The sequence below is a fragment of the Sphaerodactylus townsendi genome, linkage group LG03 (genome assembly GCF_021028975.2).
Source record: "Sphaerodactylus townsendi isolate TG3544 linkage group LG03, MPM_Stown_v2.3, whole genome shotgun sequence".
NCBI classification, from domain to species: Eukaryota; Metazoa; Chordata; class Lepidosauria; order Squamata; family Sphaerodactylidae; genus Sphaerodactylus; species Sphaerodactylus townsendi.
The window spans coordinates 37,234,140-37,259,690 of record NC_059427.1 but is presented as its reverse complement, the minus strand read 5'-3'; the positions used below and the strand labels follow the sequence as shown (position 1 = coordinate 37,259,690).

At 42.8% G+C, this 25,551-nt stretch overlaps 1 protein-coding gene across 5 annotated transcripts in view; it reads left to right on the top strand.

Annotated features, from left to right (window-relative positions):
• The window catches only part of PDZRN3 (PDZ domain containing ring finger 3), a 235,090-nt gene that overhangs the window by 163,176 nt on the left and 46,363 nt on the right, over positions 1-25,551 (top strand). Inside the window, exon 1 of one of the 5 annotated variants that reach the window (XM_048490221.1) lies at positions 6,460-6,700. The exons of the other annotated variants lie outside the window; for them this stretch is intronic. Coding sequence (XP_048346178.1) covers positions 6,632-6,700 — 69 coding nt within the window. The 5' untranslated portion in view covers positions 6,460-6,631. Of the gene's footprint in view, positions 1-6,459; positions 6,701-25,551 lie in introns of those variants that run through there. 5 annotated transcript variants of the gene reach the window in all.

Below are 25,551 nucleotides of genomic sequence, written 5' to 3'. Positions count from 1 at the left end.
AATATTTTCATCCAGTTCCTCTTTGCAATCCCAGCACTAAAGTGGCAAAGGGATATCAAGGCAACCTTTCCACACATGCACCCAAACACTATGAATTGCAATGATGATAGACAACCCTTGATTGAAAATGACCACAACTTTTTTTGGTAACAGTAGCTGGAGCAGAGGTGTAGCTGCAGTGGGAACATCTGGGGCGGCTCGCCCGGGCACTGCCATTGTAGTCACATGCCGAGGTTGGGGAAGGGGCGTTTCGAGAGCAGGGCAGGAGGGGGCACACGAGCAGTTTCCCCTCCCTTTGTCACTAAGCTGGAGCAATGGGTCCTGGCATCAGGTGACCTGCCTGCTGGAGGAAAAGTGAATATTCTGTCGGATTGTACAATATAGGATTCCACATGAGCGCAGGTCACTGCGTGGCCTTCCCTGCTAATTGAAGGTGAGGGTGTCCTGACAGTTCCCAAGGTGAGCATGTCCCCATAAGCCTTTACCCCAAAATCTTTAAGGGGATCCTCAAAGATGTGAGAAACATGCACCCAGGCCAATTTTCCCCCAAAATGGATCCATCCCCATGCTGATACTGGGCAATGCAATTGTGAGAGTTGAGAAACAGAATAAAATAGGAGGATATAGATATGCATGAAATTACCAACATAACCAAATAGACCTCTGCAAAACAGAGGGAGGTTGGCAAAATCCACATCACTGCATGGCCAGGAGGAGCAGAGGAGGACTCTCCCCATCAGGCTAAGTTGGTTAAGCTGGAAAAGGAGACCAAAGAACTACTGTAGAGGCTTCTCTGGTTATTACCCAGCCACTCTGTTGGTCCCAGCCATACCAACAACCTTTCTTTGCTCCCCCTGCGATCCTGCAAAAGACACCCGGGTAAGTTTGGATGCCTGGCTCCTCATTGCAGCCCTCCATGCCTTATGGCATATTGTTTACTAGACTGCCATGCATCCCTTTTTCCCTCCATCAGTTTTTTGTAGGAGGTTGACACAGGAGGCTGTTGTGGGCTTGGGCAGGAAAGATGTGCATCTGTGATTGCCTTTTGCTCATAGTTCATAGGATGTAACCCTAGGTTTATAACACGGCAGCTTTCAGTCATACCATGTCAGTGGATGTTTTCAGTTTCAGAATGTGAGAAGATCGGTTCCATCTGAAAATAGAACTGTGACTTGGCTTGATGGTATGAGGAGGGGAGTGTTTTATGGGCATAAGTTGCCTTAATGCAAAAAGCATCAAATAAATAGATGGGATAAGAGAACAGAAACAGCCACCATGGAGAAGAGAGCATAAGAAGAGGGAGGAAAACTTATTTCAAATGTAGAACTGGGAGCTTGTGTGTCTTGCCTGTCGACCTCCTTCTAACAACCAGACTCAGGATAACCAAAATCAGTTTATTGTGTCAGAGTAAATGAACAGTACACTTCAGAGATTTTTCTGGATCTAACATTCCCACGCTAAGCATCAGCCTGTATCACCTACTTTGTACCCAGTCCCCATAATGGTTTTTCCAAAAGTCAAAAGTATTCAGAGGCTGTGCAGATCCTCCAAGGTCCGAACCCTGATAAGGGCCAGATACTGTCTGACTAAGGAGGGAGAACATATCACTGCTCTAAATAAGCCAAGCTCCATTACAAGCAGGGATCCTTTGGTGCCCCTGTCTCCCGGACTTCCCTGATTGAGCATGGCTGGACCCTAGGAATGGGGTCTTGACACAGTGATATGATTCCTACAGGCAAATATTAGCAGAATGCTTGTCAAACATCAGCAGAGAAGCAGTTCTTATGTCTTTTCTAGTAAATTGAAGTCATGTTCATAATATTCAGTTCAGAGGGAGCAGGGAGGAATATGATTGATCCAGAAATACCTAGTGTTAAAATCACAGAGACCATTTGATAAGGTCAAAATAACAAAATGTGCAGGTCGTTGTTGGGACCAGGTCCTCTCCAAGGCTCTGAAAGGTGTTCTGAGACCCTTAGCCATAATTTTAAAAAATTAAAATGTTGACATGTGGCAGGCATAAAAACAAAGTGTGAAACTTATCAAATGACAAAACATTAACAGGTGTCTAAATTGGAGACCCCCTTTGAGCTTGAGAGCCAAGCCAATGACCCAGCTACCCACTCATCCCTGGTTGGGAAAAGCGATGGCTTTGACTGCTCACTTGTGAGTATAATGGAAATTGCAAGCAAGTAATCAAGGACCATGACCCAGAAATCAGATAAACTAGCATTAGAAGTATATTAATAGAATCTGTACTGAGAGCCATTTTTCTTGCATTCTGGCGCTGACTCCAGCTATTCATAAGCCACAGGGTCAGCAGCCTACACAAAAAACAAAGGCTTCAAGCTGCTGGTTATTAACAGCCAAACATTTTTTTTATTGTTGTAAGAGCTTTACGATATTGGGAAAGCCCTTATAAAAAGCCCTATTGAGAGCGGAATTCATTCTCCGTGTGGATTTCCAGTCACTACAGGGCTGATTAAAGCTGACCCAATTTCTGTACTTGATTAAGAAAAAAAAATTCTGAATATGTACAGAAACAAAAATAATCTTGATATTCTTCTTTGTAAAGTGCCATTGTTCAAAACAATCTCCCCCCCCCCCTTCCTTTCACTCTCTTCCCCACAATGGTCATTATCAGTATAATAAATGTATCATGTGTAAATGGCCAGATTTATTACAAAGAAGCTGCAGCTCTCTTTCCCCTTGTTCTCCTTTCATACAAGGCTTAAAAATGTGCAAAATGAAGGGAAGTTAATTAGACCATTGATGTATTAAGCAAAATATTGTTTCATTACACCTATCTGATATAAGGAACATTCCCTGAAACAGGTACTGATAAGTATTCGCACAATAACACAGGCTGTTATAAGTCAACATGTGATTGAAATCAGAACTGGATAAATAGAAGAACATCCTGAATTCAGAAAAGGTTCTTTGAGGTTTAGACTAATTCAGCTTCCAGGCTGATCAGATACTTGCTTGGTCTTGGATTCCTCATGGGTTATTGAATGTTTGCTTTAATAAAAGAAGAACCGAAAAATCCAACTTTCTGAATTTATTTTAACATTTGCATGTTAAGTGGATATGAGAGAGCAGCAATTCTCGTGTTCATTTGTTTTTGCACTGGACTGCTGTTGGGTTGCGTTGGATACTTGTTATTTTCATCTATTGATTTTTTTAAAAATAAGCAAGTGGTTTGATTCAGTTGCAGATGAGAGCCATTATCAAATCCTCCTGACTTTGTAAGATAGGTGTTTCAGTTTCTGTCTCATCCAAGGAAATGTGAGGTAGATGCTGCCTGCGATATCATCCATGCAAAATAGAACCATTGAAAGATTGGGTTGCTAAGCTCCAGGGAGGGCACAGTGGTCCTCCATTCCCTGATCCAACTTCTGACCTGCTACTTCCAGCAACAGAGAGAGAAAAGAAAAATAAATCCTTGACTACTTACAGAAAGTGACAAAATGTAGCTCTAGGAATCACCGGAAACTTTGTGGTAAGAACTTCCAGTTTCACATAAAGTGTCTGACGATTCTTAGAGCTTCCCTTTGTCACTTCCAGGTAGCACTAAGAATCACCAGGAACTCTGTGGTAAGAACTTCCTGGAAGGAAAAAAGGGCCTTATTTTTCTTTTTAATTTTCTTTTAATTCTTTTAATTTTCTTTTAATTTCTTTTAATTCTTTTTAATTTTTCTCTCAAGATGATGCCCCAGACAACCACCCCCTGTTGAATGCTTCCATTCATTCTCTACAAGGGTAGGAACAAGTAGGTATAGATTTAGAGACACCTTCTGAGTACAGGTAATTCGAGATCTGCTGCAAGAGTCAAAGTGTTAGGCTCCTTTTGCACATGCAGAATAATGCACTTTCAAACTGCTTTCAATGCTCTTTGAATCTGTGCGGAATAGCAAAATCCACTTGCAAACGGTTGTGAAAGTGGTTTGAAAACGCATTATTCTGTGTGTGCGGAAGGGACCGTACATAGCATTGTAGCCTTGAAATAGGAATCCACAGGAAACTATGTCAGTCTTCCTGAACTTCAGGTAGCATCCAGCCAGTTATTTTTTACTTCACCTCACCTAATGCCACCCCTTTACTACAGCTCCCATTGCACGTATCTTTGCTCATGCGTGGGTTTCACGATCCTAGGATAAACTTTTTGATGGCCAATCGGGATCCTCTCTTCCCCAGCAGAAAAAAAGAGTTGGATCCAGTCCTTGTTTCCCAAATCATTTATGAAAATTTCCAGCGGTCACTTCAAATTTTCTTCTCACTTCCCCCCCTACCAATCCTTACTTATCAGAGTTTACAAGATGAAACAACAGGTGAACACTATGGAAATTTCCCTTCAGATCTGGAACTTGAAAGCCGTACAGATTGCATGTTTGCTACCAATAAATTCCTGGGTTTGGCCCCTGAGTAAAGAACTGAATTTAGGATTCAACTTGTGCAGAAGCAAGAACCTTATAAATTTCTGCATGGAGTTCACCATGGAAAGTATCCATACTTAAATTTCGAGGGTAGAGGCCTGTTACTCAAGAAACCTGATGTGCCGCTTGTATTCTGCATTTGTCTTTCAAGAAGTTATCACCTGTGAACCTGTAATTTACTTTTTTTAAAAGGGATCATTTTGCCAGCTGGAAAGATCAGACTTAATTCTTGAATCATCTGTATGCATTAACAAGTCCTTATGTATGAAAAAATAGGTAGTTGAAGCAGTAACGCTGCCATTTTGTGTGTAAAGCTTCCTAAATCTGAATCTCATAATGATTTGTTTCAAGTTGAGGTATATGCAGGATGTTTCGTGAAACATAACTGCGACTATCCAGCCACTGGCCAGTGATAGTGAATGTGCAAAGACAGGAATGAGACATATGCAGGAACCACTATGAGTAGCCTGAATTCTGGCCTACCATGTCTTTCCAGTTATCCATGTATCCCTCAATGTCTTTCCAGTGGTTCTCAATCAGTAATTTCTGGACAGGGACTCTGGGCTCAACATATGTGTTGCAGTGAAAGATGGCAAACGTGAAAATAGTATGAAGGTAAAAATCAACACAGGGAAAGGAGATTATCAGCCCCTTTGAGTCTCCTTACAGGAGAGAAAGGGGGGGATATAAATCCAACTCCTCCTCCTCCTCCTCCTCCTCCTCCTCCTCTTCTTCTTCTTCTTCTTCTTCTTCTTCTTCTTCTTCTTCTTCTTCTTCTTCTTCTTCTTCTTCTTCTTCTTCTTCTTCTTCTTCTTCTTCAGTAATGATGAATCTTGTACCAGAGAAGGGACCAAAGTGACTGGCAGGTATCGGTTGTCTTCCAGAGCGCACAGATTTAACGGGAGATAAGAGTCTGTCAGTCCACAGCAAATGTTACTTGCTTGTTGGGGATCACCAGTGTTGTTACAATAAGACAGACGTCAACCCTAACCCTTAGTGTAATGTTCTGTGGCACCTTGACCAAACTGGGGAGCCCGTTACAAAGTGCTAGCAGATTTATGTGTCATCACAACTAGGAGAGCTACAGGGTCTTGTAACCCTGACAAATCACCAGATTTGTTTTGAACGTTGCACTGTGAGCTGATCTGTTTTTGATTGCCGCTTGTTGTCGCTTGTCGAAATCCCACGTGTTGAATAAGCACACATTGTAAGACTCCAACCAGGCAATAGTAGTCAGACAGTAAATTGAATGGCATTACCTGTTCTTCAGTAAGTGTCGAGGTAATGAAAGAGTGACCCCAGCATTACAACTGCTTTCAGCTAGTAAATACCATTTCTTTTGAGACCTGTCTTGCTCAAAGATAGATTTCCCAGTACAAATGTATTGTGCCAGTTAGTTTCAACAATTGGGGTGTTAAGGCAACTAGAGGATTTGCACCACTGTGAAACTGACTGATATACAACCTTAGAGGACTTTGCTGATTATATACTTGCTGCGCGGCGTGTACGTAGGCATAGATAAATACTATTAATGAATGCCCTTCTTAAACCTTTGTGTTAGAGACAGGCATATAGACTTCCATATAGAGAAATTCCTTCAAACTGTTTTAAGGAGTGTTTTATTTAACTTTGCTTCACTGTTTAATGTGGCTTGTAATAGTTTTGTTGTAGCAGTAGATTTCTTTGGGTTATGACTTACATTTAAAATGTATTAGTAATCTGCTTAAATATGCTCAGGATTATCCTTGGGGACCTCAGTAAAATGCAGTCATGTTTATTTGTAATTGCTACAAAATGGTTTACAGAATTGTTAGTGTCTTTTATTATGCCCTGCTACTGAAGTACTGGCTTGTTAATTAGAGGAATTTCAGCTGTCATAGGCGGCAATTATAGCTTCCGTATCACTGTCTGTTATGAATAGTCAATGAGAGCTGATTAATATGCATGAGGTCCAGTATATAGTGTGTGCATTGGGGTAAAGCAGTAGAGGGAGTGTTGTGTACTGTGAGCAGAGGAGGGAGAGCATCGGGGGGGAAAACCCAGAGTTGCCTGCCAGTGCTTGAGAGCATCACCAGCGTGAATCATTTCAGTTTGCTCTGACTACTTCAGCGTGCCAAAGGGATATCTGCACGCATGCTTGGAAACAGCAACTCCCTGGGTTCTACCAGTGACTAAAGAAGACAGTTTTCTTAAACATGGGCTGCAGCTTGTGCTCTCTGCAGAAGCAAGAGGAACAGTACAAACTGCTGTATGAAGTTTGCCAGGTAAAGCCATTTGATTTACATTCTGAGCTCACATGGGGTGTAGTCTAGGGACGATTGCTGCAAATTGTGATTGCTGTTGTAACAGGGTGGGGGAGAGGAGTATACTTTGAAGTAGATTGTCTCAAATAGGGTCTGAATATTATTTGATAAAGGCTCCAGATTGTTTGTTGTCATGTATCTTCCAACCCAACAAGTTCAGATGCCGCGTGCCTCTGAAACCAGTATTGGACGAGTATCAAGCAAGCCCATCGGTGAACCCTCTGATGTTGTTCTCAGCATGGGCTGAGTAAAAGATCGCAGCCAGGGTCAGAGCTTGGTCACGCACTCTTTGAGCAAGTTAGGAAAGACATGTGTGATGATTGATGGTGCTGGAGGTTTGGTCCCTGTTTACCAATAGTTCTGTGATGTTCCTTGCTGGAAACACATGTGCTAATCTCAAAAGCTGTATGCCACCGGGTTTTTTTTACCAGTGTTTTGACTCAAGCATAACTCTTGTAAATTCTGTGCAGCTTTTTGATGTAAAAACCTTTCTACCGACTGCTGATCATCCCCATGTGAAATGACTGTCATATTAATATTCCAGTTTCTTTGCCTGGAGAGCAAAAATAGTGTGTGTCTAATTTCATTTTTTAAAAGAGACGGTTTAAATTGGTTCTGAAATATCATGCCAGAGCACAGATTTGCAGTACCACTCAAATAAAAAGTTTTTTATAAAGCATAAATGTTGTACATGGACAGCAAGGTTAGCTGTAGTTTGAAAAGAAGATATTGAACTTTAAGATTTAAAGCATATTGCATTACCCTTTTTCTTCGCTATAGAAGCTATATACCTGAACTTTGAATGCATACTCTGCTGGTCATCATTGTACCTGTAATAATTGTAATCATAATAAGCTTGAGGTTATGATGTATCTAAAGTAAATGCAAAAATGCAAGCAAGAATATTGCATCTGTTGATTAAATGTCAAAAGTTTTATTTTTACACTTGCCAGTAGAGGGTGCTACAAATCACAGAGAGAAGTGATGTGGCCTTTGTGTAGAACTATTCACGTCAACTATACTGTGAATAAAATGTGTCTTGTAGTCTGTGCTGGCAGGAACACAATTAAATTTTAAACACCAGTGTCAATCTATTTTTCTTACACCTCCCAGAGGAGCCCACTGCGCCACAGAAAACTTTGTAACTACAAACAAACAGGCGTGCCCATTGTCACGACCGTTTATATCAACTGGAGCCCCTGAGAATAAGTTGTCCTGTGTTTTGGGATGGGATTTTTTAGAAGGTAACAAGGTTTTTCTGGACATGATGTATTGAGAATGAGTTTATGCAATAACCACCAGCAAAATCTAGTGCCAATACTGCCTTTGTAAACCTTCACACAGGGATTAGTGGAAATTACCCATAGCGTCTGCTTGTTTTCATGGTACAAAAGCTTGAGGATTTTTACAATGCTATTCTGAGCAGTGTTTTAACACTTTTCAGTTATCCGTTGAGGTCAGTGATGCTTACAAAGGAGTAGCTGTGTTTAGGATTGCACTTGGAGATTCTAAAATATCACACCAGAACATACCAAGAAGAATACCTCCACATTGCAGAGTGCTCATAAAAAGGCAGGATAACATTTTGTCACTGATAATGACACTCGCAGGGACAATTTTAATGCTTGATTCTTCGACTGGAAAAAAAATCCCAGATGCCTAATTTACATCAGTTGCTCCAAGTTTCAAAGTTGAAAGCACTTCGCCTGATGTTATGATCCAAAGACTTCAGAAAAAAAAACAACAGCAAGAATCCTGGTTATGCTTATATTAGGAAAATCACAATTGATAATGACTTTAAGGAACAGAGGTAGTTATTTCTGCATAAGGTATTCCCAGCCGTATCTTAATGAAACACAGGTTTCCTATTCAGTGCTTTTTATCTGTGTGAATTTTAATCCTTATCTCGGATCATAAATGGCTTGATCCATGACCTACTTTAACTGAAGTACTTGGATTTCGGCCAGTTTACAGCCTGAACTCCAAGCGTACAAGGTTGAAGTTCTCAGATTAATCCAATATCCACTTCTGTGATGCTGGTCAACTTCAGCAGCACAAACAACCATTTGTTCAGTAGCACATAGTGGCAGCTCTGCCACCTTTGTGTTAGAGGACAGCAGCAGACGACCAAGCTGATAACCCTCATGATGCTCAGTTAGCCATTAGGATGACTCCAGAGCACTCACCCTTGGCCTAGCCTGCCTTTGCTTAAAAGTGAAAGAGCATTTGTGCAATGCTACAGGTATGTCACCAGCACATGGGATCAAGCTTCAGAGCCAGGTTCTTCGCTCTCCTGTGCGTTTGCTTGGTTGCTGGTATCTAACAGAACATCTTATAGGGTTAGGCTGATACACCTGTTGTTGCCAACTGAATCAAAATCACTTTCACAACATACGTTGTTAAATTCTGTTGTTGTGCTGAAATAAAGCCTCTGTAGGCTTGATTGAATCCATGCAGCTGCTGTGATAGTGTGACTATTGGAACTATGACTAGTTCATGACTTAAGTAGGAAAGGCTCACATAATAGACTTGTTGATGTAGTTCTATAGAAAAGTGATTCTCCCATTTCTCCCTTAATTTGCCGTATTCAGACACACGCGCAGTCTGCGTACCATGTAGATTTTTCTTTCTTTCTATGAGCATTAAGCAATTCAGTTTATCTGCCCAGCAGCCCAGTGAGGCATTTGGCTAAGAACTTCATGACTGAGCGTGGTTCTTTTTTATTTCTGTTTTTTTCTAGATCTTAAGATATTATTACTTGTACCCTGTCTCAGGTTCTTGGTAAGGGCTGACTGTGGCTACAGGTGAAAGTAAGCAACATTATCATGTTCTGAACTGTTGTGAAACTGCCCTTCCCTCTCTGTCTGCCCACTTACCTGCCAGTATCTTGTCATATCAATCTGTAACATATTTTCATAAGAGAACTGAAGTTGTTGGCTAACCTCTGGTTGTATTGAATGGAGTTAGATGGCAGCCGTAATTGGTGCCTTACAGAAAGAACTGACATATTCATAGATGACAGATGTTCAGACTGCCAAAAGTTCATAGAGATCAACAGAGAATGGAATTTACACTCTTCCCACCCCAGTCCCTATTTTAAACACATCAAATGTAACTATGCATTGCCAGAACAGGATATTTTAGACAAAGGCTCAAACTTCATGCTATGTATTCTTCCATTGTAATTTAAAAACACTTTCCCCCCTAAAGATGGCCACTGGGGCTGCCTTATCCAGGAATAGGAGGGCACAGAGTGAGATGGAAGCTTGAAACCTTTCCATTTTCTCACTGACATCACTGAGGGTATTGTAATATATCCTTAAGGCCGTTCCCGCACGGCCCATTAATGGCGCCCTGGGGACGGGATAAACGCTGTCCCCAGGGAGCCATTCGCACAGGCGGCGCTGCTGCAACGCAGCAGCGCCGACCTGACTCCGCTCCCTCTCCCCCAGGGCGGCGTCAAGCCGCCCTGAAAAACAACCCTTTAAAGGGTTGTTTTTCCTTCAACAGCGTGTTCCTGGCGGCGCGGTGCGAACAGCACCGCCGGGAACACGCTGTTTCCCTTCCCCGTCCCACTCACCGTGTCCCCGTCGTCGGCCTGCTGGCCGTCGAAGCCCCGCCCACGCTGTCCTCCGACCCCTGGAGGTCGGAGGGCAGCGTGGGCGGGGCTGCGACGGCCAGCAGGCCGACGACGGGGACACGGTGAGTGGGACGGGGAAGTGGGAAGAGGCGGCTCCATGCGGAGCCGCCTGCCGCCTGCCGGCCTGTCTGGAGGCTGCCCGCATGCTTCCATGCGAACGGCCTCCGCCTCCACGCCGGCGAGAATTCTGCCAACGTGGAGGCGCCTCCACGGCCGTGCGGAAACGGCCTATATTTATGTCAGCAAGAGTACTAACAGTTTGGTAATGGGGGGAAAGGCAGGGGACACTGTTCCCCTTCTCAAAAAAGCAGTCCCTGTGCTTCCTTGTTGATTATGGCAAAAGATCTTGAATCTTGTAGGCAGCCCTGGGATAGTGGTGGCAAGGGGCGGTATATTAGGATTGTTGTGCACCCCATGATTGTGTTTTGGTGTGGGAGCGGTGGCAGATCTGTTAGTTTGCAGTGCACTGCTACTGGAATTACTTCAGTGATCTCTGGAACAATGGTAGGATAAGCCAATATAGTTGTCTACATGGTAATTATTAGGATGGGGTTGAAGTAATGATGGCTAATCCTATAGCTGCTTTAAGGCCACTTTAAAGGAGAGATATGAAATGGGATTTCCTGAGTCACATCTCGACCTCTTAACTATTACGAAAAGTTCTATTCTATGTAGAACTGAGGCACACCTGAGTTATTTCACATCAATGGGCAAGGCATTCCAAATACTTCAGAAAATTGTGCCTGTGCAGCTGCAGTACTATCTACCATACATTCACCTGGGATTAACTTCCTCACTACCTAAACTGAACTGGGCTCGCATGGGAGTAAACTTATAAAAGATCAAGTTATACATTGTCTTGAGGCACTAACGGAAGAAACAAGAGGGAGTACTGGAGATCCCCTGGAATTTCAACTGATATCCAGACTGCTAAGTTCTGTTCTCCTGGAGGAAATGGAGGATGGATTGTGATATCATTAGGCTCGATTGAAATCCCTCCCCAAACTCCACCATTCCCTGGCTCCACCTTCAAATCTCCAACAATTTCCCAGCCCAGAGTCGGCAACCTTACTGCCTGGCCATAAACATTGATCTGGCCCAGCAAGCTATTCTAGCAATATAGGCTATTTATGCACTTGTGGTCTCCTTCACATGAAGCATACATTCCCTTCAGGTTTAATTCTCAGTTATGGACACATTTTCCCACTCTTCAGTCATCCCTCTGCTTACAGATCAGATAATATTCTTAGTTCCAAAAGCTGTGAAAGTGTGACTTTTTCTCTCCCTTTGCAGGGAAAGCATAGGAAATCAGCATGCATTTAGCTTCCTTCAGGTTTTCTCACTGCTCCACACCACAGCAGTTCCTCTCACCCCTTTGGCCACTATTTCAGAAGAGCTCTCTAAAAAATATCACACCAAAGGTCTGAGCAATTTACACGATGATGCTATGTATGCCTAGCCCCTGAAACTTGGGGATAATATCATAGCCTTTTAAAATATTCTAGGCTAGAACAATATTCTAGGCTAGTCCATCTGCTGCAAAAGGTGGGAAGACCCAGAATGTCCCATCTATATACATTTGGAGAAAACATTACAATTCATTTGCCTGTTGGAGAACTTTAAGACTTGCCAGCATTTGAAACACGTGCACCATGCTTTACCTTAATCCTCCATATCATTGTTTTTCTTCAGTGTGTTTGGACATTAGTTATCTTTGTTTCGATGTTTATGTTGTCGCCTTGTTCATTGTGTGTGTTGTAAGATACTCTACTATTTTTTATGTGCACAAGCTCTGTCTAACCTTTGTCATTGCCTCTCAAATAGAATTTGAGAGGCGCTAACATAGACCACCTGATGTTTTAATAGTAGATTGAATCTGGGGAATCACATTAAGGCATAAGCTATAACTCAGACAGGTTGGGGAGTTTTCTGAGGTAGGTCAGACATCCTCTTGAGCTCACAGAATTTTGTTTATGGGTAGCCATGAATGGATGAAAAAATACCAAACCTCTAAGGAGCAGTTGAAAGTGCACTGAAAAACCAAGGATGCTTTTTCTCAATGAAAGTGAAACTGCAACTTTTAAGAATTGTTATTACTTGGCTGTTTATGACTTGGATGCTTCATGCATCCACTTCCACTGAAAAAGGAGAAGTAGGGGAGTTTATGCTGTTAACATAATGTAAAGTTAATTTTGTGAATGGTGGTGAATCCTTTGCATATACTGCAAAAGAGTCACGTGTTTGCTTAAAGAATGCAGTCCATCCCAAACACTTTATTGTAGGCAGGTTTCTAGTGCTGAATTAGTTCACTATTCTCAGCTGATAGGCTAGAGGCTCGTAATCTGCTGAAAAACTGCCTTTAATGATTGTGGCGCCTGCCCATGGCTCCAAGTTCCCCTTTCTTAATTAGACTATTTACTAGAAACTGGCAATTGAAATTTTCCTCTTCAGTTGATGATGAATAATGCAGCACCTCAGTTGGACTCTCTCTAGAAAATACTCTTACATTTCATGGTGGATGGATTTGTTTTGTTAAAAATACACAAGAAACAATGTGTAAAAGACAAATTTAATTGTAATGAGCAATGTAGTAAAACAGTCAACAGAAATGCTTTATGGCTTCATCACATAACAAAAATGTCCATTGGATAGTCAGTCAACTCAGACTACAAAAATTTACAGTATGTGGTATTATTATTGTGGTTTACTTAGAAGAAATAATATTTTCCTTCCCAAATGATGAATGATTGGCTGAAAAGGTTTTGCAGTGGTTTCCGTATATACATCTGTTCAATGTTATGAAGCAGGTGGCAAGAATTCACAAGGGAGGAAGCATTTGGGACATTGACTCAGAGCTTTACTGTCACATGTCAAATACTGGAAGGAAAAACAGGCATATGGAGCAGAGGAAAAAGTGCAGGCTTAATAAATGGGCTGTGTTGCATTCATTAATAATGAAAGGGAAGGTCATGGCTCATTTTCAGGAGTACCAAAAGAGCGCAAACATTGTGTATATTGGCACCGAATCAATGGAAGGCTGGAGAACAAAGTGTTAATAAAAATTGATTCCTGTGTTCCTGACTGGGAGAGGTCTGAGGGGAAAAGGCCTCATGTGAAACAGCAACTACACACATAAGCAGCCTCCAGATGAGATTGTTCCACATTTTACTGTGGTCTCTTCTATCATCAAACCCAGGAATAATTTATTTTAGAGATAAAAGTGTAGCAAAGAAAAGAAACATAAACCAAAGATGTGCAATTTAAAAAAAATTGCTTCAAAATCTTACTCAGTTTTGTTTGTCATCACTACATTGATTTGTTTTCATGACTTTTTCCTTCTGGCTTCCCAAACCACTTTTTTGGGTGACTGTTGCCACAATGATAGCCCCAGGAGGATAGTGGCGACTTGCCAGATACCTAAGGGAGGCTGACTCATCAACCAGTCAACAGGCCGGGGAGAGAAAGGGAATTTCATTTCTCATCCTTGAAACTGCAGCCTCACATGCTCTTTCTGATGTGTCCAGTGACATGAACTGTGAGGACTACATTTCCCAGGTCCAGCAGTTAAGTGACAAAGGGTAATTAAAAAGGACAGAACAGCAGTGGACTGGGAGCAGGGTAGATTCTTCTCAACTGACTGTTCTCATGAAGGTGAAGGACATCTTAAGTGGGTATTCCTCTACCCATTCACAGGGAGGCAGAAAAGAAACTTGCATCACTTCCTGTAGGAGCCCTGGAGGCCATCTTTTCTCCAGTTGCTTTCCTGTCTCAGCAGGGAGTGCAGGCTTCGTCCATAGGCTCCTATAGAACTTGATTCTGATTCTTTCCACTTTCTTGTATGTCCTCTGACTCTTGACTTTCTCTCTAGTGACTCTTGACCTCTCTGCCAGGGATTTAGCTAGGCAGGATCAACCTTATCCTGGCAGCAGGGAAGACACTGCTGCGATGTTTGCTAATAGCCTCAGAGCGCTTCAACATTGTTCTCGCCCCCAAGGCAAACCTTCACCCATTCATCCGCTGAGGGGACGAGGGCTGCAGTAGCCACTGCAACTAACCCCCATTCTCTCTCAGATGGCCCCCAGCCTCCACCCAAGCGGAATAGACACCTCCAAGAGACTGTGGCCACAATCAAAGGACTCGCTCTCTCCTCCAGCAAGAAATGCCAGCTTGGTGAAGAGCAGAGCCAAGCGCCTCCCAAGGGCCCGGGGAAGGGCCCGAGGAAGGTTTCTCCAGCCTCCAAAGGGTCCCAGAGCACTTTCCCAATGAGAGGGAGGCCGAGAAAAACACCACTTTTCACCAGATCAGTCAAGACCAGGGCATTTTGGGGAAAGGAGATAGATAGCTACCACAGGGCCAGAGTGGCCCAGGCACCCTACAATGTTAACCCCAGCCAACAACTCAGACCCCAATTTAGATCCCAAGGGTGGTCTTCCAGGGAACAGTTGCAAGATCCCCTCCAGTTCCCAGGGGAGGAGGAGAAAATGCAATGTGATTTGGAGGGCAGAACAGAATGTGACTGGTCCTCTGACACAGAGGATCCACCAGCTGACCCCGCAGACCAGGTTTCCCACTTTTTCAAGGTAGAGGACCTACAAGTGCTCATTTCCAAAACTATATCTGCCCTAGATCTTCATGATACAGAGGATGCTGAAGAACCCTCTCTGCCACATGGAGAATCTAATAAACCCCTTGAAGCAGCGCTGACTATTTCCCCCAAGAGGAAGATTAAAACCACCTTTTCCCCATTCCTGACTGCCTTAACAAATGCATCAGAAGAGAATGGATGAATCCCAAAGTCAACAAAGCTCTGCCACCTCTGTTCAAGAAATTATGCTAAGTTCCTCAACAGTTGCATTCCTTACTGCAAATTCCACCAGTGGACTCCCCGGTAGCCATTCTCCACTCTGGAGGCCTGGTAACCAAGGAGGGAGAGGGTAGCATTAAAGACCTTTTAGATAAACTTTCAGACACAGTCTCACGCAGATCTCATGACTTCCTAGCTTTTGCCATTAAAACCTTAGTTCCGTCCTCCACAGTGGCTAGAGCCTTCATGGTCTGGCTAAAATGCATCTTAATGACACTCCCCCCAGAAGAAAAAGGGATTAGAGAGGGGGTGAAACGGGTCATCGTAGTGAATTCCTTCATCACAGATGCCACATCGGATGCCTTAACTCTGATATCACGCTCCATGGTGGTCAACTCAATGCCTGGCTGTGCACCTGGAAAGCGGACACACATTCCAAATCGGTAGTGTCAGGGTACTCATACCACTGTTCTTTACTCTTTGGGAAAGAATTAGAACAAGTACTGGTGGAAACCTGAGACAAGAAAAAGGCCATGCCAAAATTTGTATGACAGGACCATCCCCAGGGTCTTGTTTGGTCTCTAAGATGCCACTGGACTTGAATCTAGACCCTACAGACCCACGTGGCTACCCTCTGAAACTACCCATAATCATCTGATTGTTATACATACATACAAACACCTGTTTCATTGTATATTAACATCGTTGTATATGCCCACTGGTCTCCTCTTCACCACCAAGCCCAGTCAAATCTGGAAATGAAATCCCTGGTTTTACTTGATCCGCTGTTTATCACTAGGCTCAGCTTGCCCGATTCCTTTCACGTTATTAAAAAACAGGTTTAGATGTATTTTTAAAATGAGGTTAGCTACATCAAGGAAATAGATGTCAGTGCACTCAAAGCTAAGCTAGGCCCACAATCTAAAAGGGACAAAATATAACTTTCAGTAGGCCAGGCACACACCAGAATAAATCATGCAAAATTCAATCTAATTAACTCATTTTAGTATTATTTTCCCTAGTCCTCAAATTTCCCACTTTGGATTTTTTTTTTGGTCCTATTGAAAGCTAAATATTTTTAGAGACGACAAGTAGGTTTTGCTTCATTCAATAAAGAATTCTCTTTTTAGTCTTAACTTATTTTGTCATGAATAGCTTACAAGAGAAAGGGGAAATGCACACATGGGATCAGTCTATTACTAGACAATACAATTCTGCTTTCTTTAAAAAGGAGACTGTCAATTCTAGAAGCAATAAAAGAAGGATTAGATGAAGCTGTAAAAAGAATTAACCTGTACTTTGAACCTTCTTTCTCCAGATTCTAAGGGAGGGGGGAGATTTTGCAAATAGGCTCTTTTGGTGTCGTATTTGCTAAAGTTGTGCTGGAGTTTTTCTCCTCAAAATGCGTCGTTCTTAAGAACTGGCTAAAGAAGTGAATCAGACCATAAAGTGGGCTCTAAATGGGACAGGGACAGCTGTAGTCAAACAGAACCGGCATTTTTTGTGGTGCAAATCCCAAGGATTGGCTTGGTTTTCTACAAAAGGAAAGTGTCTTATTCTTTCTTCAGCACAAAAGTTTTCTTAGTCACGTTTGCCAGTGGCTTAAGAACTGACAAATGCATGAAACCAAGAGAAAGCCAACTTCTTCCGACAGCCCGCTCTGCATCTAATTCTGAGATGTCTGTAATCAGTCCTTTATTTTTCAGAGGCCTTTCTTTTCACTTGAGACTGATGGTAGTTTTATGCGCTGCAGGAAGCAGAGAGCGGATGCCCAGTGGATTCACCCAATGATGTTGCTGGACAGTTTATTCATGACAGGCAATGGAACCTATCAATGACTAATTAATTTCTGAATTCATTACCACAAAATGTAGTGTTGGCAGACAGTTTAGATTTTAGATGTAGCAGTAACCATTAGAGAGGGATTGGACAGATTTGTAGAAGATAGCTCAATGGTTGTCAGCCAAGCCAGGTAATCAGCAGTAGACTTGAGGGGCGGGATGTGGCAGGGTGGACTCAGTGACAGCATGAGGTCACTTCTGGGTTAGGCCTGGAAGTGATGTCACACCTCTGAAGGATTCACTGGAACACATTATTAATATCATAGGGTTTTTGGCAATTCTAAGAGAGTACTGACTTCTGGGTTTCCCTGGAAGTGATGTCATGCCATCTCTGAGTCCATCTCTGGAGTCCATTCCCTGGAAGTGATGTCATGCCATCTCTGAATCTGTCTCCTTCACTTCTGGAGTGCTTGCAGGCATATGGCAACCCTGGTTGTTGGGATGAAGCAGTAAGAAAAAGCTGCTGCTTTCATGGCCTGCTTGTGGCCTGGGGTTGGAGCTCTGGGTTGGGAAATACCTGGAGATTTTAGGGGTGGAGTCTGAGGAGGACAGGGTTTGGGGAGGTGAGAGCCTTCAGTGGAGTATAATGTCATAGAGTGAACCTTCCAGAGGAGCCATTTTCTCCAGGAAAACTGATTGCTGTCTCCAGGAGATCAGTTGTAATACCAGAAAATCTCCAATCATCCCCTGAAGGTTTTGTCATTACTGATTAAGAATAATATATTACAATACAGTTTTGAGCCATTGGTGCAGTTATTATCACATATCTCTACAGGTGCACCTACCCACATTATATACCATGATCACCTGAAACTTGGCAACCCTATCGTGGCCTTCCCAGAAGCATGTGTATGTGTGTTATATGTAACAGGATGTTAAGCTAGCTCAGTGGTTCTCAACCTGGGGGTCGGGACTCCTTTGGGGGTCGAACAACCCTTTTACAGGCATCACCTAAGACTCTCTGCATCAGTGTTCTCCATCTGTAAAATGGATAAATGTTAGAGTTGGGGGTCACCACAACATGAGGAACTGTATTAAAGGTCACAGCATTAGGAAGGTTGAGAACCACTGATCTAGCTGGACTGAGTGAAATTCACTAACACTGCTGTGTTATTCAGTGTGTATTTGCTGCTATTTTCCCCACATTACCATGTCTGAAAAAGAAAGCCATGCACATCTCCCTAAGAGCCCTTGCATCAGACCTTGGAAGTTGCAAATGTTTGAAAGCAGAACAATACAATTTGTTTGCCACATTCTTCAGTGTGTATATTTAGTTAATTTATTTATACTCCACATTTCTCCGCAACAGGGATCTGCCAAGTGTTGCCATTAAACAAAATAAGAGTTCTTGTTCTGTAGAGCAGAAACGAATACAACGTGCCTCCTGTTTTCAAATAGGGTGAGCTGGGTACAAATGTCCTGAATGCAAATATGAAAGAAGGCAAATATGGGATAAGGAAATATCAGATCTTCAAGTTCTTTACAGCCATTAAAACAAATAGCAATTAAAACATAATTTTGCACAGGTAAAGGATATGGCCTCTGTGGCCCTTCTAACACCATCATGTGAAATCATTCTCCACAGGGAATGGTAGGCTGTTTCTGCACAGCGGCAGAAGTGGCTGGCCACCAGCATAATTTATACTAGTGGAGCCTCAGGACCGATTACACTGTCCTGTGTGGGCGGTCCCAAAGCCGCCACAGCTTGTAGGGGTGGCTCCACATGGAGCCACCTCCGGTTTATTGGGTGTACCTACCTTTTCTCCCTGTGAAGCTCTGGACAGAGGAAGGGACACACCCACGCTGCCTTCCAACCCCCGGGGGTCAGAGGGCAGCATGGATGTGTCCCTTCTCTGTCCAGAGCTTCGCACAGCGCCAGCAGGAAGATTCCACTTTCCAAAAATTCGCTCATTGGGCGAGTTTTGAAAGCAGCGTTTTCCCACTGTTTGGGAGGGATGAGCATGGCGCTGCTGCGGCAGCTGTGCGAATAGCACCCCGGGGATGGTGTTTTTACCATCCCTAGAGCGCTGTTTTGGGGCTGTGCAGAAATGGCCATAGATTAGCCCTGAGAATAAAGAGGACTCATCATCAGTTTGTTATAAACCCAGCTCCTATCATCTTCCACACACTGAAATTTTCTACAAAGTGTCATTACTGCACTTCTTGTGATCTTTTGTTTCTTTTGCCCTTGTTTGTCCATCAGCAACAAAAGATAATTTTTTTTACAAAATGCACATGATTGATGTGACTGTTTTCGATGTCTTTTGCATTCTCTTGCTTGGAAGACTTTCCATTTGGATTTGTGCCTAGGCCTCCCATTTTTCACCTTAGCATGTCATTTTTTCTTGATTAGGGACATAGATCATATGTTGCCTTATTGGCTTCTGTGTCATTCTCCTTTTCTGCTGTAGCTTCCTAGTACCCATGCCTGTTGCATAAATATAGCTTGTTCTTTATTTGTTTATTCTATTCTATTTTATTATATTTATACCCCACCCATCCCTGACAATAGCCAGGCTCAGGGCGGCTTACAAACATTAAAAACATACAGATATAGTTCTTATAGTAAAATTGAGGTGTCAGAATCTAAAATTACATTTACAAAGGGTGATAAATAACATCCCATTCAGCCTATAAATATCTCATGGGGGAACAGGAACATAGGGAAGGAGAAGCTCAGATTGAATATAACAGAAGCGCTTGTTGATGTTGGAAATCAATGGTTGGTGGATATGAATAATCATGTGGTCAAGGTGGTTGGGAGGCCAGCAAGATGGTACAAGAGCAATGGATGGCCTCAACCAAAAGAACAGTGGAATGTCTCTGCCTTGCAGGCCCTCTGGAATTGGGTCAAGTCCCACAAAGCCCTGGTGTCAGTAGATAGGATGTCTTCATCTGTTACTTCTTGCTCTCCTTTTATATTGTACCTTGTCTTATTCCTCTCAAAGCCAGGCCTGCTGTGGTATTTTCTGATAACATTAATAGATCTAACTTGTTAATTGTAGCATGTCAAAAGATTTCTTTGCTAAAACTGTAACATGTCAAAACTTTCCCTTGCTAAAATTTTCTAAATTATGTAGGCCGTAACTAATTTTGGCAGGGTTTGGGCAGGCTGATTGTGGCAGGTAGGGATGATTGGCAAGCACCCAGGCCCAATTAAAGTGATGGTGGTTGTGTCCAGAACAGTGCATAGAATCATAGAATCACAGAGTTGGAAGAGACCCCAAGGGCCATCAAGTCCAACCCCCTGCAATGCAGGAACACACAATCAAAGCACTCCCGACACATTCATCCAGCCTCTGTTTAAAAACCTCAAAAGAAGGAGACTCCACCACTCTCCGAGGCAGTGAATTCCACTGTCAAACAGCCTTGATGGTCAGGAAGTTCTTCCTAATGTTTAGGTGGAATCTCTTTTCCTTCACCTTGAATCCATTACTTCTTGCCCTAGACGCTGAGGCAGTAGAAAACAAGCTTGCTCCCTCTTCAATATGACATTCCTTCAAATATTTAAATGTAGCTATCATGTTCCCCCTTACCTTTGCTTCTCCAGACTAAACATGCCCAGTTCCCTAAGTCTCTTCATAGGGCATGGACTCCAGACCTTTTATCATTTTGGTCATCCTCCTCTGGACACCATTTTTGGATCATTGGATGTGTGACTGGGAGAGAACAGCCCTTAGTGCTTAGCACCATCTTTCTGAACCTATTAGTACCCCTATGGTGTATCAGGTGAGGGGCTGGGGCTGAGCCCCTCTCAGCACGCTTTGTGATAAAGCAAGAAGAAGATGCTGACCATGTTTGGAGTCAGGGTGGGTCTGCCAGAAAAGGCAACCATGGGCTTTAACACAGCTCATCCATTTAAATATGTTACCCTACTTAAATGATGCATTTTAATTAATTACATAAACTAGTAAAACCCAAGCTGTTGTCTCATATCTTCTTTGAAGAGGTGCCTGGGGAAAATCCCCCAGACATTTCAGACGTCTAGTCACAAGGGTAGCTGAAATTCAGCCGAAGAATTGAGATGTCATTCCCCATATTTAGCCTTTAAATACAAATAACACTGCTTTGTTCAGAAATAATGAAAAAGTTCATACACTTTATGGGGAATTATTTGGTGGGAAAAAACAGTGGGTTTAATCCATTGGGCATTTTACACAGCTTGAAAGGTTTCTACCTTCCTTGCTGCCCCATCCTGCCCCATCCAAAATGCTGCTGTCCCTGAAATGCTGTTGTCCTTCAGAAGCAGCATTTCAGGAGGCATTTGGGGCTACATCAGGACTTGGGGGTGGGGGGTCAAGAGAGCTGTGCTGCAAAGACAGAAGTCCTTCTTTCATTGGAAACTCCCCAGTGGACCCAGGGCAGTAAGTAGAATTAAGAATAAACGTTTGCAAATTCAGTATGTAAGAAATGGATGTAAAATTGAAATGAGGATCTGGGCATCAAAACAGCCAAGATGATACAAAATGGTCCTAAATGTACTTGCCCACATTTCCAGTGGTCCTTGCAATACCCATCTACCCATCATAATGAAAGATCTTTTTTTTTTTTTTGGCTAGGGAAGAAACAATGAAAAACTTCAAATAGAAAAGAGGTGTGCAGTACATAGATTGGGACCTGCAGATGAGTTGTGGAAATCTACCTCTTTAAGGATCTGCTGCTAGTGTACAAACGTAGAGGGCAAGCATGCTGTGCCTTCTGCCTCTCGTATGCATTTTGACAAGATCTACTAGATTGGCAAGGCAAGATACTCGCAAGGTCATTCAGAGGTGGAAGGCTCTTCATGGCTCTGTCCCTTGGTTTGTTTCTCATATGGTGCATTTCTTATTGTTTGGTTGGTTTCCTGTTCCTACCCTTCTTGGTCTGTTCCCACAGTCCAAGTCTTGACGTGGTCAAGGTCATAACTCCAGATTCCCACTCCTCCTATCCCATGGCCAACGTCAGATGACTCTGACATCAAATGACTTCTGCCTGCAACTCAATTTGGTCCCAGGTTAGGAATGGCAAAATAACACTGGCATAGAATATTAGCATTCCATATTCCAGATATTGGTTGATGACTCTGTGTCATACTATCACCCATTTTCTAATTAAAATTTCCTCTTCCAATGAATGTTGAGATGAATGTGGTAAACCGTTGATCCTCTTCATGGTCTGTGAGACCATTATAATTGGATTCCTGGGGTAAGATAGAGAACTTCTTGGAATTCCTCATTCTTCATTAATAGCATTTGAAATTCTCTTGCCAGTAGGATGTGGGGCTGAGATGTCAAATGCTGTGACACTAATAGAAATCTAAACAATTCCCAGGAAAGCAAGTCTGTTACACTGGATTCACGTGGCTGCTCTTCCTCCATATCTTGGGGACTTTTGACATCCCAAATATCCCTTTATGTATTCACTATGAAAAGGAAGCACTAGAACGTTTTATATTTCTCACTTCCATTTAAATCTTCCTGACCGATGACTGAAGAAAAGCAATTATTTAAGAATATCTTACATCTATTTAAATCAGTCTTCCACTTGTGTACGTGTAGACCTTTGTAGATCCCTGCAAGTGGTCCCTAGATCCCCGCAAATTTAGTACATCCCTGCAAATGATCAGAATTGTGGAGTTTTCAAGACCATGCTTCAAATTCAAGATCCTTAGAGATCTGTGGGGGCCACTGGCCCTCCCAACTTGCTCCTGCTCATAATACCGTAATCAGTTCACCCTCCAACAAGTTTCTGTACAGGAACCTTCCATTTATGTGAATGCAGTAAGCCAGTCCAAGGTCCCTTTATTTCAATCTTAGCTTTCTAGGATAATCTAGATGGTCAGAACATACGATCTGCCATCCTGAAAAATGATAATAATCCAATATCAGTCTTTGCCCCCACCTAGCATATTAATTATTTACTTACTTACTAGGGGCCTCTTTCTGCTCACCAACCTATAGTTCACTGTGCTTGCAATATGGGCAGCCCCATTCAAATCTGGAGGTGGCGGTCTGCAGCACTGATGCAGCGGTGCCCTGCTGCCTCCAAAAGGGCTTTTCCGCAGCCCATGGAGCAGGGGAAAACCCTAAAACCGCTCCGCCACCAAAAAGCCTCATAGGACTGACAGGAGATATGCCGCCAAAAGGCAGGCATAAGTCTGAGGGCTGGTGTGCTGCTCTACTGGCCCCAAATCCCAGGAGAAAGCTGACTATAGTGGCTCCATCCATACCCTCTCCCTAATACTGGAATCCAAGGGGGATGCCAACACAGCCTTGCTAAAGCCTGGATTTCTGGGTTCTGCAGTGGCAGACCTGTGTGATGGGCTGCCCTTGGCACATCACTCCCTCCGCTGGGATATGTGCCTCAGGGAGGGCAAACACGCCAGTATGAGGGCACACCACTCCCTCAAATCCTATCAGGTGGGGCTGTTAATGGTAGTTTGAATACTGAATGGGCAATTCTGCCTCCTGACAAAAGTTGTGCAGCAATATCTAATGAAGAAACAAAAAGAGCAGTCATCCTTTTCTGTTGAACTGTAGGCAAAACTGGATCTATTACCAATGCCATACCCTGGTGTTCTCCCCAATGGAGACCCAAAGCAGCTGACATCATTCCCTTCTCCTCATTTTATCATAACAACAACCCTGTGAGCAGAGGTGTAGCTTTTTCAAATGGCGCTCAATGTGAACCCAAAGCAGTTTACATTATTCTTCTGTCCTCCATGTTATCCTCTCAACCATAACCCTGTGAGGTAAATTAGAGTGAGTGACTGGTGCTCAGCCAGCCAGCAATCTTCTGTGGCAGAGGTGGGATTCAGAGCTAGGTCTCCTATATCATAGTCATTCACTCATTCACCACATGGGCTCTGATTCACTAGGAAAGTTGTTTAATCCTCTTTTGGTAACAGAGGTGATATTTCTACCCTCCCTGCTACTGCTGCTGCCCCTTTCCTAGCTTCTTATGAATAAACTTTTGCTTCCTTTGCATATAGCATAGAGATGTTCTGGAGCTAACCTGGGCCAGGTTGTTCTGATTCTCTTCATTTTTTGCATTACGACTCTCTTGAAGCTGATTACTAATTTTGAGAATTCTAGCTTCATCTGCTGATATGCCTTCCATAGAAACACAGATGGAAGAACAAATGAACAAACATGCATGTCCTTATATTTTTATATATTATTTTAATTTAATGCTTCAGTCTAACTGATATATATCAAAAGCCTCAGATTACTAAAATAGCAATAAAAGCAAACGTCAGTAAATGCAACATTCAGTAGTTCCATAAAGTTAAAACTGTAAAGAGCTCAAATTAATAGGATGGATATAGCAGTGTACCAAAATGATAATGATGATGCTAGGTGGATCTGCCTTGGAAGGCAGTTTCAGAGGTGAAGGGCCATCACAGAAAAGGACCTTTTTTTCAGTACCCACCTGCGCATAAGGGATAAAGTGATCGTCCAGATAATCCAGTCACACGCTATGTATAGTTTTATAGCTCAAAACCAGCAGGGGCCATGGAGTGTTCTAAAGGAATCAGCGTATTGGGAATGTTTTCCATTACTGAGGTAACTTCCAGCAGCACTGTCAGCATTAAAACAAGGGGGGGGGGGATCGTTCATTTCCCTCATCTACCTAGTTCTGTTAGGTAGACACAGTGGTGGGATTCAGCTGGTTTGCACCACTTGGGCAGAACTGGTTGTTAAAATGGTGCTTGTATACACTCAGTTGTTAAATTATTTGAATCCCACCACTGGGCCCAAGCAGAGCATTCTGAAAAAAAGTCGGTTCCACATGTGGCAGATGAAATTACAGCTCTACTTCAATCTTTTGGTGGAAAAGAGTATAGTAATGCTGTCTTTTCAGTACAGTGTACTCACTCCGTCGTAAAGGACGTGTGCCTCTCTTAGCTACTGGGAGTTCAAGAAAAGAAGCGGTGCTGTTTTTTTCTCTCTCAGTAATTCCCATTGACTTTTATTAAAGGAGCTGCAGTTGACAAGCCATTAAAACGGATGTCTCTTCTGCTGATGGTGGATTCACTAGTTTATTCAGTAGGGGCTCAAATATTAGCCCCGTCTCATGTGTGTCCCCTGACTGCCGCCCTTATACTTTCTCCCATTTGACACAATGACTCCCACTGACTTCTACCAGAGAAAATTAATACAGGCCCGTCATTCTGATGGGCACTTCATTAGATCCGTTGCAGACAACGGAGACCCGTGTCAGTGGGAGATCATGAACCTGCCACTACCCTTGGGAAGGAAGAAAAACAGGAAGATTAAATATATGCAAATTTCTTGGAGAAGCTAAGGGTTAACAACTAAACAAATGTATCAAACTTTTTTTCAGACTCAAGAGCATAACATTTCCAGCTTTATACTTGCTATTGTTGGACCAAAATAGTATACATCTTCAGTAACTTATATAGCGGAAAAAAATTAGAACCATTTCCCCCAGAGAATAGTTCCGAAGGTCTAGTTGATAGGTGAGTGATCTGTGGGTATGGTAGAAAAATATGAATGTGCCTCTGTTAAAAAGTATAGATGAGAGA